The 13,702-nt window shown below is 47.2% G+C and overlaps 1 protein-coding gene across 5 annotated transcripts in view; it reads right to left on the bottom strand.

Moving 5' to 3' along the window:
* PTPRG (protein tyrosine phosphatase receptor type G) overlaps window positions 1-13,702 on the bottom strand; it is a 720,153-nt gene that overhangs the window by 107,055 nt on the left and 599,396 nt on the right. For all 5 annotated transcript variants that reach the window (XM_021070771.2, XM_021070773.2, XM_084988823.1 and 2 more), the window contains exons 9-10: window positions 5,914-6,098; window positions 2,745-2,853 (exon numbers count right to left, since the gene is read on the bottom strand). In XM_021070771.2, coding sequence (XP_020926430.1) covers window positions 2,745-2,853; window positions 5,914-6,098 — 294 coding nt within the window. The remainder of the gene's footprint in view (window positions 1-2,744; window positions 2,854-5,913; window positions 6,099-13,702) is intronic.

Here is a 13,702-nt window from a genome sequence, read left to right as displayed (position 1 = left end):
ATTGGCTTGGCCAAGCTGCCGAATGGGTCTCAAAGGAAAAGCTGAAGAGACCTTATTTCCCATGACCGTTGAGAATTGCAAAAAAAGGCTTTTGAACACTTAGTAATCAATCTCTTTAGCTGTTCGTTAAAGATGGGGGATACAGGGTAACATTTATGCTTTATGGGTGCTCTGCTGCTGTGTATAAAGGACTGGGCTTTTGGAATAAGAAATCAGACTACGCTTTGTAGCCGAGTGATTATTATTATTACTATTTTTTTTGTAAGTTACTCAACTGTCCCAAGCATCATTTCTCCCTCCGTAAAGTAACACCTGCATCACAAACTGCCATGAGGTCAGATGAAATAACTTACAGGCAAGCACTCTATAACTGGGGGCTACTCTACAGCTACTGCTTACCATTATTATTATCATTTTTACCACCGTCAGGTAAGTATGACATATGTGTTACCTTTTGTAGAACATAATTGCTTTACATATTATAATAATGTAAGTATCCCATGTGGCTTCCTCATGCTTGCAAACTAGATGTCAACTTTATCCCTGGGAAATCTAATTATTTTCAACAAGATGTCCCTGAAACTCCCTAAGCTTTTGTTCTTTCTCTTTTAAAAGTTAGGTCCTAATAGCTGATCAGTTTTATACACTGGCCTCTGCTGCTCATAAACTCCTAGCTGATTCATCAGAAAAAATGTGCTAGCTGACCTAAGAATTCATTTCTACCCTGCCCACTGGATGTGGCAGGGAAGATGCTAAAGCCACTGTGGGGAGGTGTAAAGGACCCGCGTGTCCATGTCATCATGCAGGGACAAAGGCCAGCACAGAAAAGGAGTAAATGCATGGCCACCTCTGGGCAAAGAAAGTCTGTAGACCAAGGAGACACTGGCCCTCTTCAAGTCGGTGTGATTGGATGTTTTAAGTATTCCGTGCTTGGAATTTATCGCTGACGAGGCTTTTTTGGAATTGCATTACGTTACAAACATTTAATTTTTCAAAGTCTGTGCAGAAGCCAGCGAGCTCAGGGGTCTATTAATCAGGAAAGGCAGTTCTGCAAATCCCAGGCTCCTGGTTGGAGCACATGGGAGGTCTAATCATGATTTATGGGCCCAAAGTTCGGGGCTCCGGCCTCGGCAAGCTTCCACCCTGGCTTCCCATGCTTCCCCCTGCCTCGCCCCCACCCTGGGCTGGCATAGACCTGGCCTCGGCTCTCAGACCCTCCTCAACACAGCACACGGGCCAATACATTCAGGGCACAGGTGGACAAGTGAGTGTGACTTATTTGTGAAAAAAATACAGCCATGATCATTTCAATTAGTTTAAATGGAAGGATGAGCTAATGAGAACATTAGCAAAGAATATTTCAATACTCGATGCAAAATTGTAAAGCTGGAAAGGACCTACGGAGGGAATCTCAGCCGAAGGGCTGCTCACCCTGGTTTCATCACTTACTATTTTTTTATATTAAGCCTACTAATAAGGGGATATTTATAGTTGGTACCAGCCACTGTGCTAAAGACATAACATGCATCATCCCCTGTCAGCTACAAGGACCCTGTGAGGTCGCTACTCTCACGAGGACCACTTTTGGACTGAAACTGCAGCTTAGAGAAGTTAATAAACATTCTCAGAGTCACAGAAACACTAAGTGGCAGCCAGGAGACTCAAACTTGGGGCTCTCATTCCAGGGCCCAGGCTCTAAACCAGCACTTCTCAATCTAGAATGGGCACATCTGGTGAAAAATCAGATTCCTGGCTCCCATTCTCTGAGTCTCTGAGGCAACTGGTCTAGGAGGGACCTGTGAATGTGCATTTCTCACAGGCTTCTGGAAAACACAGCTGGTCCACGGCCTACAGGCTTTACGGGACTCCTGAAGCTCTAATATGCACAATTCTGGCATTTTCTAGAGAAGCTGCCAAAGCCTTCATCAGAGACATGACTCACAAAAGTTAAGTACCCCTGGCCTGGTGTGTAGGTTTCTCTGACACTGAGGATCGAGGAAGTGTAGAACCTTATCAGGGAGACGGCAGACTGGCAGAGCAAAGCTCAACTCCCTGGTCCCTCCCTCCATGCTGGTCCTAGTGGGCCTCACGAAATCAGGTCCCCAAACTAGAGCCCACAGGCTGGCTGCCAATTTTTGCCAATAAAGTTCTATTGGAACCAGGACTGGGATCTGGTGGGGGCCATAAGACAGAGTAAATCCTGTCTTTTTGTTAATTTTTGTTATTTTGCTCTTGGATATTTTGCACTGATTTTGCTTTTAACAAATATACCGCTGATATAGAACAGATCCTGATGATGAAGTTTTGAAGAGCTCCTTGCAACTCTGCACCAGAGTGAACGCTCCTCTTGCCCACCCTAGGGCTGGTCTGGACCTTTCCACCAGACCCTAAATCAGCTAGCTGAGTCATGCTAGACACCCAAAGACAATACTCCTCCACACGACTAGGAGGTGATTCTGTGATCTGACGCTGTTAGACAAATACCCGGCTCCCCGAGGTTGGAAAATAAGAATTTAAAAAACCATCAACGTTGTGCTCTTCTTGCCCTCTTCCAGCCTGGGAAGGCCCCAACCTAAAAGGTGGGCCTAAATTCCTGAGACTTTTCAGGTGCAATTACAAACCCCACACTGATTCTTAGGCCAGGCTCGTGTTCTTGTGTCCAAGCACCTGAATGGGAAAGAAGACAAAGCACAGAGGGGACAGGCTCCGGGATGCAGGGCAGACAACAAGGGCAGCCTCCTCACCTTGGAAGAGCATGGTCTGGCTGAAGTCACTCCTCATGTCATTCCGACACACGGCCTGGACACGGAACAGGTAGAGACTGTCGGGTGAGACGTGGCTAATGGTGGCTTTCTGCAGGGGAGGAAAAATCAGGCAGTGAGCTGGCTTTGGAAGCCAGTGCACACTTGACATCCTAAAGCCAAACCTCAAATGATGTAGGTTTCTGGGTACCAAAGCAAAGTCTGACAGACACAATGCTTCCTCAGGATGTTTTCTTTCTCAAAAGGCTCACCTGGAAAGGAACGAGCGTTCAGAAGTAACCTTGTCTGGGAATCTGTTCTCAACCTAGAAATGTGTTGGGTGGAGAAAAAAAACCAGTTCCGGCTCTGACTCTTGACTCTGGCTTGGAACATGCCTTCAATCCTCTCGATATCCACCAGGCTTGGGTTTCTATTAAAACTACCCTACCTTGTAAGTGGTAATAATTAATCCTATAAAACCTCTAGAATTATCAACTATACTGAATTTCAAGGACCATGCTGAGCTTAGAACAGCCATAACAAAACCCCTGCGTGTCTGTTTCTTCGCAGTTTAAAGGTCCCCTTGTACCTCGACCTTGGAGTAATATAGGGCATGGTGCTAGAAGGTCACCTGCTTAGAAGCTAGACAACAGGAGATGTACCTAAGTCTCACCACTCCCTACTTGTGTGGTTCTGAGTCACTTGTTCAATGTCTTTTGGTCTCTGCTCCCTTGAACTGCTAAGTGGGGAGAGCAGTATTCACCCACCACACCCCCTCCCCAGGGTCTTTGGGAGTGCTGCACAAAATAGGTCAGTCAAACCTTGTTTACAGGTAGTCCACACCATGCAATGGAAAGAATGCCTTTGGCATGACATGGGGTTGGCAAGTGAGAGCCACAGCCCAAATCCAGCCCACTGTCTGCTTTTTTGTACATAAAGTTTTATTGGTACATGGTCACGCTATTCATGTACTCGTTGTCTATGGCAGCTTTCACTCTATGACAGCAGACTCAAGTAGTTGCCTAGAGAAGCCATAGAGCCCTTCAAGTCTTAAATCTTAACTATCTGACCCTTTCTAGTAAAAAGTCTGCCAATCCTTGGTCCAGCGTCACCAGCCAAATCCAGATCCCCATCCCTCAGAACTTTATTCCAAGAGCCTTCAAAAATCAGAGAACGAAAAATACCTAAAAAGCTGGCAGGGCCTGCCTTCTGAAGAAACAAACAACAAAAGCAACTTATTTTCAAAGACTCCCTAATGCATGAAATGTCTTGTCATTGAATTGTGAGTTCTGGGCCAAATACAGAAAGCAGCTCTGGGAGCTTAAGCACTGAGTGGGTTTTCCTCCAACGTAGCTATTGAAAACCTCTGAAGAGGCATTAAAATGTTATTGTGGCCACAGCTGCTGCCTTGCAAACAGATTCCAGGTGAGAGCAGTAGGCTGGGGTCAAGTTATTTAACTTTCAGCTTCCTTTCTCTCTTTTGGCAGAAGGAGGCAATGAGACAGGTCCCACAGGTCTGCAGTGAGGGTGGGAGAGAGAAAGGGATGCTGGGAAATTCCGGGAACATGTGCAGTAGGACTTGTAGGTTTCTGGGCCATCGGAACAGCGAAGTTGGAGGATAGCTTTGCTGACCCAAAGCCTGTGCTCTCGACTTCTTGAGGCATTAAGAAAATTAATTTTGTGTGTCCCCAAAGAAAATAATCACCCCTAGAAATTCTTACAAAAAAAGAACTTGCTGTCAAAGCATGTTTTTCTCTACATCTCCCTCTTTCTCTGATACTAATTTGTGCCTTGTTCTCTAAACCTCTGACCCCATTTTCTGTTCAGAGCAAAATCTTTGCTCCATCTATGCAGGGATTTATTAGAATTCACTCCAAGGTGGTATCTATTCATCTTTGCATGTTTAATTATTTTCCACTTAGAATAAGAAACCGAATAAGCACCTAGATAGTTTCTGCTGATTAATGCAAGCCATCTTTACTTCAGAAAGAGAAACATCCCTCACGGACTTCCAGTCTTGATGAGAGAAAGGTTAAAACACATCATAACCTTGGGTGCCTTTCAATAGATTCCTCTCCGATTTCATGAAGCTCATCATTCCCTAATGTGACCCAGATAACAATGTCTAGTGGGGAAATTGAAAATATAAATGGAAATGAAGTAAAAGAATCTTCATCTAAAGGAATACGCAAAGTATTATTCTCTAACTCACTGAATGGGCCCTGGGGAGTCTGTATTGGGAGAAAAAAAACGTGATAACCGCCATTAAGGATCCCACTCAGTGCTATTACATTTGTCATGTGCATGTAAAGCATGGGCTTCGTTATTCCAAAGAATTGTTTTGATTAACAATAAACGCAAGGCTTTCAAACCTGAACGTGTCACTTTGAGTTTCTATGCAAAGATGTAAAGACCAGAGAATGCTTTTCCAGAGGAAGGAGAAGGCTTCTGCAAACATCTGCTCTGTGGGTCCTTGTTGGGGGCTGGCCACTACTGATGCGCATTTAAGATGAAAAGTTGAATTGGGCATGTGTAGCTTCAAGTGAGGTGGGGCTTTCAGTGTCTGAGAGTCTGTGAACAGTGGTTACAAATTATGTGGTCACTGGGGTCTAGCAGGTAGGAATGTACAAGGCGAATCGAATGTGACAGAAGGGAGTGGTGGGGTCTGCGGGCAGCTGCATGGTGGGGTGACAGCAGTGGGAGTGGGGAGGAGGAAGAGGGGGAGGAACAGTTGTAGTACTAATAATGGCTGGTATTTACAGAGTGTTTACTTACTAGGTGCCAGGCCCAGTGGCACACCTGTGTCACTCGTTTAACCTTTATAACAGTTGCTATTAGACGACAAGGATTTCAGGGAAGCTTTTTTTTCTTTTTTTTTCTTTTTAAATAATGAAAGAAAAAGTGGTCCATGTTGAAAGGCCCAACTACAAAGAAATGAACTCGCTTCTCCTGGTGGTGCAATGGCCAAGTGAAAGGGCAGGGTGGAGCCCAGGCAGGCTCAGCCCCAGGTCACAGGGGCATCAGCTGAGTGGCAGAATGGCCCGTGGTGGTTCCTGCCTGCAGGGGGCATCATGGAGCTGGGATGACAGACAAAGCACCCCAAAGAGCGGCACAGGGCCCTTCTCCTAGCTGCCAGGGCAGCAGGTCCCTGAGTCAGAACAAGCAGTTTTACCAAGTCCTTGTCGCTGTCCTTTGTGAACGTCTTCTCCTTCTCATCCTCGTTCTTGGTCCAACTGTAGGAGATGATGTAGTTCATGATGGGCGGGTGGTAGATGGTCTCCGGTTTACTCCAGGACACCTGCAGCGCTGTCTGGTTCAGGGGCTGCACCTTCATGTGGATGGGCGGAGAGCTGCAGACTGAAACACACATGACCAAGCTCAGGGCTGCCCTGCTTCTCAGGACAGAGACCTTGAAAGGGTGGCAGGGTAGGACATACCCACACTCCCGTCACACTGTGCCACATCTGCTCTCCCTCCCTCTCTCTACAAACACCCCTCTCTCTCCCTCTCTCTCTCTTTCTCGTTCTCCTGCTAAGTCAGGGAAAGCAAGCTGCAGATATCCTGTACTTCACTGGTCTGGGGGTTCCTGTTGTGGCTCAGCGGTAATAAACCAGACTAGTATCCATGCGGATGTGGGTTCAATCCCTGGCCTTGCTTGGTGGGTTAAGGATCCGGTATTGCTGTGATCTGTGGTATAGGTCACAGACATGGCTCGGACCTGGCATTGCTGTGGCTGTGGCGTTGGCCGGTAGCTACAGCTCTGATTTGACCTCTCGCCTGGGAACTTCCATATGTTGTGGGTGCAGCCCTAAAAAGACCTTAAAAAAAAAAAGAAAAAAACAAAAACAAAAACAAACCCCTCTGGTCTGTATCTCCTAAGAACAAGGACATTCCCCTCTCTAAAGGCAATGGTCTGAGTATCGGTGTGCCCCTCAAACTCATTATCTTGAAACCTAATCTCCAATTGGATGGTATTAGGAGAGGGGTCTTCAGGAGGCAATTAGATCACAAGGGTGGAGCCCTCATCAACGGGATCAGCATCCTGATATGAGACCCCAGAGAACTCCCTCCCCCATTCCACCATGTGAGGACAAAATGAGAAGTGTGGGCCTTCACCAGACATGAGTCTACCAGTGCCTTGACCTTGGCCTTCCCAGACTCCAGACTGTGCGAAAGAAATTCTGTTGTTTGTAAGCCACCCAATTTGTTAGAGCAGTCTAAGCTGACTGAGACCATAACCATAATACCCCAATCACACCAAAGAAAATAAACACAAACTCAACAACACTATCTGATACATTGTCCCTATTTAAATTTCCCCAACTGTTTCTAAAAGATTGTTTATAGCCCTCTCCCCCACAACCTCATGTGTTCCATTCAGTTATCATAACGCTTTAACCTCTATTAATTGTGCATAGTCATCTGGACTTTTCTTGCACAATGAAGGTTTTTTAGAAGCCAGGCCATTTGGCTTATGTTATGCCTCAACTAACTAAAATTGTAGATGAAATTTTACTGTAAAAGATAAAAGTGGAAAAAAACATACAATTTAGAATTAGGCTTTAAATAATTTTAAAGCAAAAGCACACACACAAAAAGGGCTCTGGGGAGTTCCCACTGTGGTTCAGTGGGTTAAGGGTCTGGCACTGCTGCAGCTGTAGCATAAATTACAGCTATGGCTTGGATTCGATCCTTGGCTTGGGAACCCCCAGATGCCACAGGTACGGCCATTTAAAAGGGGGGGGGGGGCTGGACCAGCAGGTCCCTGAGTAATTATCCTGTTGCGGGAAAAGCAAGGTTAAGTTTCCTGTTTATTCTTTGTAGTTGTCAGGTCTGAAGGGATATGGTGGTTGTCCACCCACCTAAGAACAAATCCATAAGGGCTGAGAGCACCAAGCTGGCCTTTAACATATTTGGGACCTCCAATGTGCTCTTTCTCAGGGGCCAGAGTTCCTGGCTCCATAGGGCTTCCAGTCTGGTCAACCTCAGCACCAGTGGCCTGTTGGGCCAGATGATTCTTTGCTCTTGGGGGCTGTTGTATGCCTTGTAGCAGCATTCCTGGCCTCTACCCACTAGACACCAGTAACACTCCCCATAAGTTAAAACAGCCCACAATATCCCCAGGTGGATACTGCCAAATGTCCCTAGGGGGGGCCAGTCACCCCTGGCTCAGAACCACTGGTCTAACGGAGGAGAGGGGAATTCTCCAAAGACTAGCATATATGAAGCTGCTTACCACACACCAGGATGGGGGGTGGGGGCTGGAGGGAGGAGAGGTATATGGTATTTTCCAAACAAATTATAGGAGGATGTGACTCAGGCCATGGGGGGTGGGGGGAAGACTCCTTTGAGGAAGGCACATCCAACTGGGAACTGAGTGGAGATTCACCATATTGGAGTCAGGGCATGAGGGGAGGGCAAGCCAAGGGGCCACAGATGGGAGGAGGCTTGTGGAACTGAAAGGAAGGCAATGGGGCTGGATTAGGCATAGGAAACAAGCTGGGAGGCCTTGCAGGCCTAAATGAACAATGCAAGCAGGTCTGTACTTTACAAAGCTCCCTGGAGCTTCAACTGAGGGTAAAGGAACCCAGAGCAGCTATTGAGGAGGGAAGCCTGCAGGAAGGTAGTGTAGAGGGCCGGGTGCTTGTCAAACAGAACAGCAGGTTCTAGAACTTGCAGAGGGAAAACCCAGAGGCCTGGGGAGGTGCTGGACTAGGAGCATGAGGGTGAAGGAAGCAGCAAGGACGACGCTGGGGTCTGGAGAGCAGGATGGGAGCAGCCTTGGAAGGGATGGGCCAGAGGTCCTAGGCTTGGTTCTGGCTTCTCCCAGGAGCGCAGCTACATGCTGGGCAGCCCACCACAAGCCGGAGTCCCCTATTTGCTCCTCAAGAGCTCCAAGCCCAAGGCAGCCCTGGGGACGGTGGCTTTCCTGCCAGAGAAGCACGGACCCAGCTTTAAGGAGCTGGCTGCTGGAGAAAAGCGGAGATTGGTTTTGACAGGGAGGCATCCTTTTGCTCTTCAACTGCCAAACCCCCTCTTCAGTCGGACAGATTCGCTTTGTGCGACTGAGACAGGAAGGAAGGGATAAATTAATGAGGCATTCCCACTGCCCTGCAGAACCCCGGGAGGCATTTCGCTGCCTGCTGCGCAAATGCCACCAGAGCAGGGACATCAAACAAAGACTGTGATGGTAGGTTCCCACCGAGATGAGGGTGAAATGACAGCATGTTGACACTAGGTGGCGCTAACACACCATTTAAAAATACACCACCGTCTAAGGGGTTTAGTTTCTCAAGAGGGTGCAGAGGGGGAATCAGGAAAAGATCTACATTCCCATCTTTCCAAATACTAATGATGAACCAAGGAGATTTATATATTGAGAAGCTTCTATTCCTCACAATAATAACCATCTCAGATTTTCTGACTTCTACATCTTTTCTCACCCCCTTCCTTGCTCTTTGCTCATTTATTCTGAAGCCATCACTCTCCTGCTCTAATTGGGGGTGAGCTGTATGGGGATGCATGCATCTCTAACCATTACATCATAACCACATAAATAATTCTATCACCCACATGCGGATGCAACCATTCTCATTCTTTAAAATTAAAATAGCTGGCTCTTTGCTGATTAAGATGATTCACGTGGATGTTTTTAAAAATAATCTCAAGTTGTCCAAAAAAGTAAGAAAAAGAAAGTTAAAAAAAAAAAATCCAAAATCCTAGTATCCAAACTTAACCACTATTAACATTCTGAGGATCCAACATCTAGATACATGTGCAAAAACACAGTGGTTTTTTTTTTTTTTTTTTTTTGCTTTCTAGGGCCACCCCTGCAGCATATGGAAGTTCCCAGGCTAGAGGCTGAATTGGAGCTTCATCTACAACCTACACTACAGCTCACAGTAATGCCGGATCCTTAACCCACTGAGGAAGACCAAGGGTCAAACCTGTGTCCTCACGGAGACTAGCTGAGCTTGTTATTGCTGAGCCACAACGGGAACTCCCACATTGGTACAATTTGATGTTGAATGGGTTATTATGCATTATGGCTCTGGGAGTGATTTTGTTGTTGCTGCTATATTTTACTCAGTAAGTCGTGGAAATATTTTCTTATCAAAAAGCACTTGGTATCACTATTTTGAATGACGGTACCAAGTCCCACTATCCCAATGGACGGGAAAATACTGGTTTAAGCTCATGAAGGTGGCGGGTCTGGCCTCACTCTAATGGGACCACCTGCTGAGGGGAGATGGATTCAATAACTGAGAGGCTTCCAAAGGGCCACACTTGCGGCAGGCGACACGGAACACCAGGGCCAGGGGCTGGCAGGCTGAGGACCCCCATCCCAGCCTATGGGAAGAGGAGGTGGAGCAGAAATTTCTCTTCTGCTCTCTGTCTACCTGAGAGGGTGGGTTTTCTGGGCCAGATTTGGAGGAAGCATTTGCAGATTATCAGGAGGACCAAGAACAGGGGGTGGCATACTTCTGTAAAGGACCAGAGAGTGAGCATTTCTGGCTCCCCTGTCCATATGGTCTTTGTCACCACTACTCAGCTCTGCTTGTGAAGCACAGAAGCAGCGAAGGTCACATCTGCAGAGTAGTAGGGGTGCTTTGATGATGTTGCTTATGGACCCTGCATTTCTAGTTCATACAGTTTTCATGGGTCAGGAAAGCTTGTGATTTTTTTCCAACTGTGTAACACACAAACACCAGTCTGAGCTCTTGGCTGTACAAAAAGTGCTGGTGGGAGAGTTTTGGCTTAGGGGTCAGTGGTTGGCTGATTCCAGATGCAGAAGATCAAGGCAGGCCAAACTTCTGAAACATGTTTACCAACTGCATTTGTGCTCTTCACAGACACTGCCCCTCGCCCAGCTGGAGAAGCCCCTCCTCTGCAGGGCCCAGAGACTCCTGGGCTCAGGAGGACTTAGTGTTGCACTGTGGACCTCATGGACAGTCTGTAAGGGGTATTCGCATGCCCTCTTCCCCCAATGGAATATAAGCTCCCTGAGGCTGTGCCCTTTCTGTCATTTGCAACGTCATCCTTTGTGCTAAACTGGTGCCTGCCAGGCAGTGGGTTTCCTATAAATATTTCAGGTTGAATAAATGGCATGATGGGTGAATGGAATCCGCCATTTGGCCCTCCCTTGGCCCAAAGTTCCCAGTGACGTGCCCCCCCTCCACACCAGTGATGTCCCAGCATGTCTCCAGCCTTGTATCCCCATGGATCTCAGTCTTGTCACAGCCGGTTACCTTGTTGCAACATAGTAAATCAACTACACTTCAATAAAACTTTAAAAAATGAAAAAAAGAAAAACAAACAAAAATAAGTCCAACACCCTTGACAACGGCCATCACAACCACACTCAACACAGGGAGTGGGCCACTTGTCTTGATATGTTCTTCTGCACAAAATCAAAGCCTTTTAACCATGTGGGAGGCTCCACACCCAGCTCTCTAAATATCCCCTGTGAGGTGCTGCTGTCATCAGCCTCCCCTTCTCGGGGCCTGATTACCTCCTCACCAGTGTCTGATTGCCGGTCATAGGCATCTCGGAGGACGCTTGGTGCTAGCTCCAACAAATTCCTGCCTTCCTTCTGAACCACCTTTAATTACCATCCCAGCCTTCATTAAATAATGAAGAGGCTTCTAGCAGAGCACGCAAGGTCCTTGGCTTCTCAATCAACATCAAGGGCATTTTCTCAGTGGTTCCACAAGTATGTGATAGATTCCCCTACCCCCACCCCTCTTCATATGGGGCGCTTCCCGATAAACTGATGGGATACATTCTTTGTCAGTGTACCTTCCGAGTGCCTGAAACTATCTGGATTTGAAATCCTCCCTGGGCCTGCTCCCATCACTGGATCCCTTCAAGTTTCACACCTGAGCCAACGTGCCACTTATTGATCAGGGATCAGACAGACAGCACTGCTCAAGCCTGGCAATTTGGTGCCATCCGATCTGCTCTCTCACAAAGCTTGTCAACAGAAAGGAAATTGCTGCCTCCTCTGGGGTTGGGGGTGGAGGTGTGACATCACACAGCAGCCCCACCCTGCGGAGGACCACGGGTGAGGGGGGTAGACAGATGCCTCTTGGCCAAGGACCTACCTGTCTGGCTGGGAGGGAGAGGAGGGGTGTTACCTCCTCTTAAAGCAGAAGGAAACATTTCAGGTGCACAGAGCCGCCAGCCGAGCCTCAGACAGCTTAAATGTCCATCATTTCCTTATCACCTGGCTTAGCTCAAGAACCCTTGAATGCAGCATCATTTAGGGGAAATTTCCAAAGAAATGGCCTCAGGGATGGATCTCTCTTTCTGAAGGGCAGTATCAAAAAGGTCTGGGTAAACATGAAATCCCCCAAAGCCGACATGTAGGACTTCAAACCTGGCATTTTGGTGCTCCAGGGTGTCACCTCCCCCTGCCACCACCACTGAGAGCTCATGAAAGGCAAACTGCATGGCCAAAGGTGCTAGAACCCGGAGAGAGTGCCAGAACCCAGTTAAAGCAAGACCTCAGCTTTGGCATTTTCAGGATTTACCACATTAAAACTCCATCTAGTTGGAGCTGTCAGTGGCCAAGCACATGTCATGATGGGCCAGGTTCTGTGCCTTCACCTCAGGTGGTCCACAGAGGCATCCTCTCCACTAAAGATGAATGACGACCCTGGGGTCCACAGAGACCCAGTCACTGGGCTGAGCCAAAGACCCAGAGTGGGAAGAGGGCTCCAGACTGGAACCGGGTCTGTGGTACTGGACATCAGCGGGGGCGGGACATCACGTGCCTTTTCTCCACAAACATCTCCCACATCTGTTTTCCTATCTGCAGGGTGGTAATAAAGAGGTTGGGAGGGTTACTCAAAGCACTTAAAAGGTGAAAACTGACTCACACCAGCACAGGGCATCACTACTTTAGCCCCAGGTCTGTGCTTCCTCTGTGAGTTAACAATACTTCGTGCAAACAGCTTCCTTCCTGCTCCCTCTCCCTTCCTGGTTTCCTTTGTTCTCTGTGACAGATGAGAGTGTGGATCTCCTAACCACTTCCCTAGCAGCCTCCGATTCCTCTGAGGCCCTCTGAAACTGGGTGCCTCCCAATTACTGTTCTCCCCTATCAGAAACACAGACTAAGCTCATGGTCCCTCAAGCCATCACAGGGTGGCTGGAAATAAGTATGGTGGTATAGGGTGCTCAGTCCAGGGCCTCTACATGTGCTGTTCTGCAGTGATACTGCAATAGGTACAAGTACTATCTAAGTAGGCCGACTTTGGGCTGAGATAGTATGTTTCACAAACTACGTCATCAAATCCCCAGTGTCATTCTGTGGGGCTTCCAGCTCCATCATTACCTCTGTTTTAGAGTCTGAGATCCAAGAGGGTCTTTCATTCGCTGCCTGAATGGAGTCAGACTACTTTGGTTCTGGCCATACCAGCAGTGTGGTCTTGGATAAAGCTCGGGTAAAAGCTTCAGGGATAAATGCCTGAAATGCACAAGCTCACGCTGGCTGATGGGTAGGAAGGATGCTTTAAGGAGTAGCTATTGTTAAATACTTACTGAGTGTCTACTATATGGCAGGACCACGACTAGGAACTAGGGATAAATGTGAACACAAGTAGACATGGTCCCTGACCTCCTGGAGATTACAACCCAGAGGGCAAACAGCCATTAATTGCTTTATTGGAGCAATTAATTTTAAGCTAAAGCATATCTCTCAAACTGAGGATCCTTAGGGGCTCTGGATAGAATCCACAGAAATTTGTGCACTTGGGAAAAAACACACTTTGATTTTCACTAATCTCTAACTAAAATTTAGCATTTCCTTATGTTTCAAATGTTAGAAACTAACTGCAGTAATGTTGGCAGAACCCGTGTGACATCACCAATAGAAATCATAGACAGATTCCTATTTGATTACAGTTATTGCCAGTATCTCAAAATTTCCTTCATGCTCATTATTTCAAAATTATAATAGT

Source organism: Sus scrofa, chromosome 13, assembly GCF_054392235.1.
Source record: "Sus scrofa isolate SSC_HxYL_T2T_F1_AM1 chromosome 13, Sscrofa_HxYL_maternal_Yorkshire_Landrace_v2.0, whole genome shotgun sequence".
NCBI classification, from domain to species: Eukaryota; Metazoa; Chordata; class Mammalia; order Artiodactyla; family Suidae; genus Sus; species Sus scrofa.
This window is presented reverse-complemented; position numbering and strand designations above follow the sequence as displayed.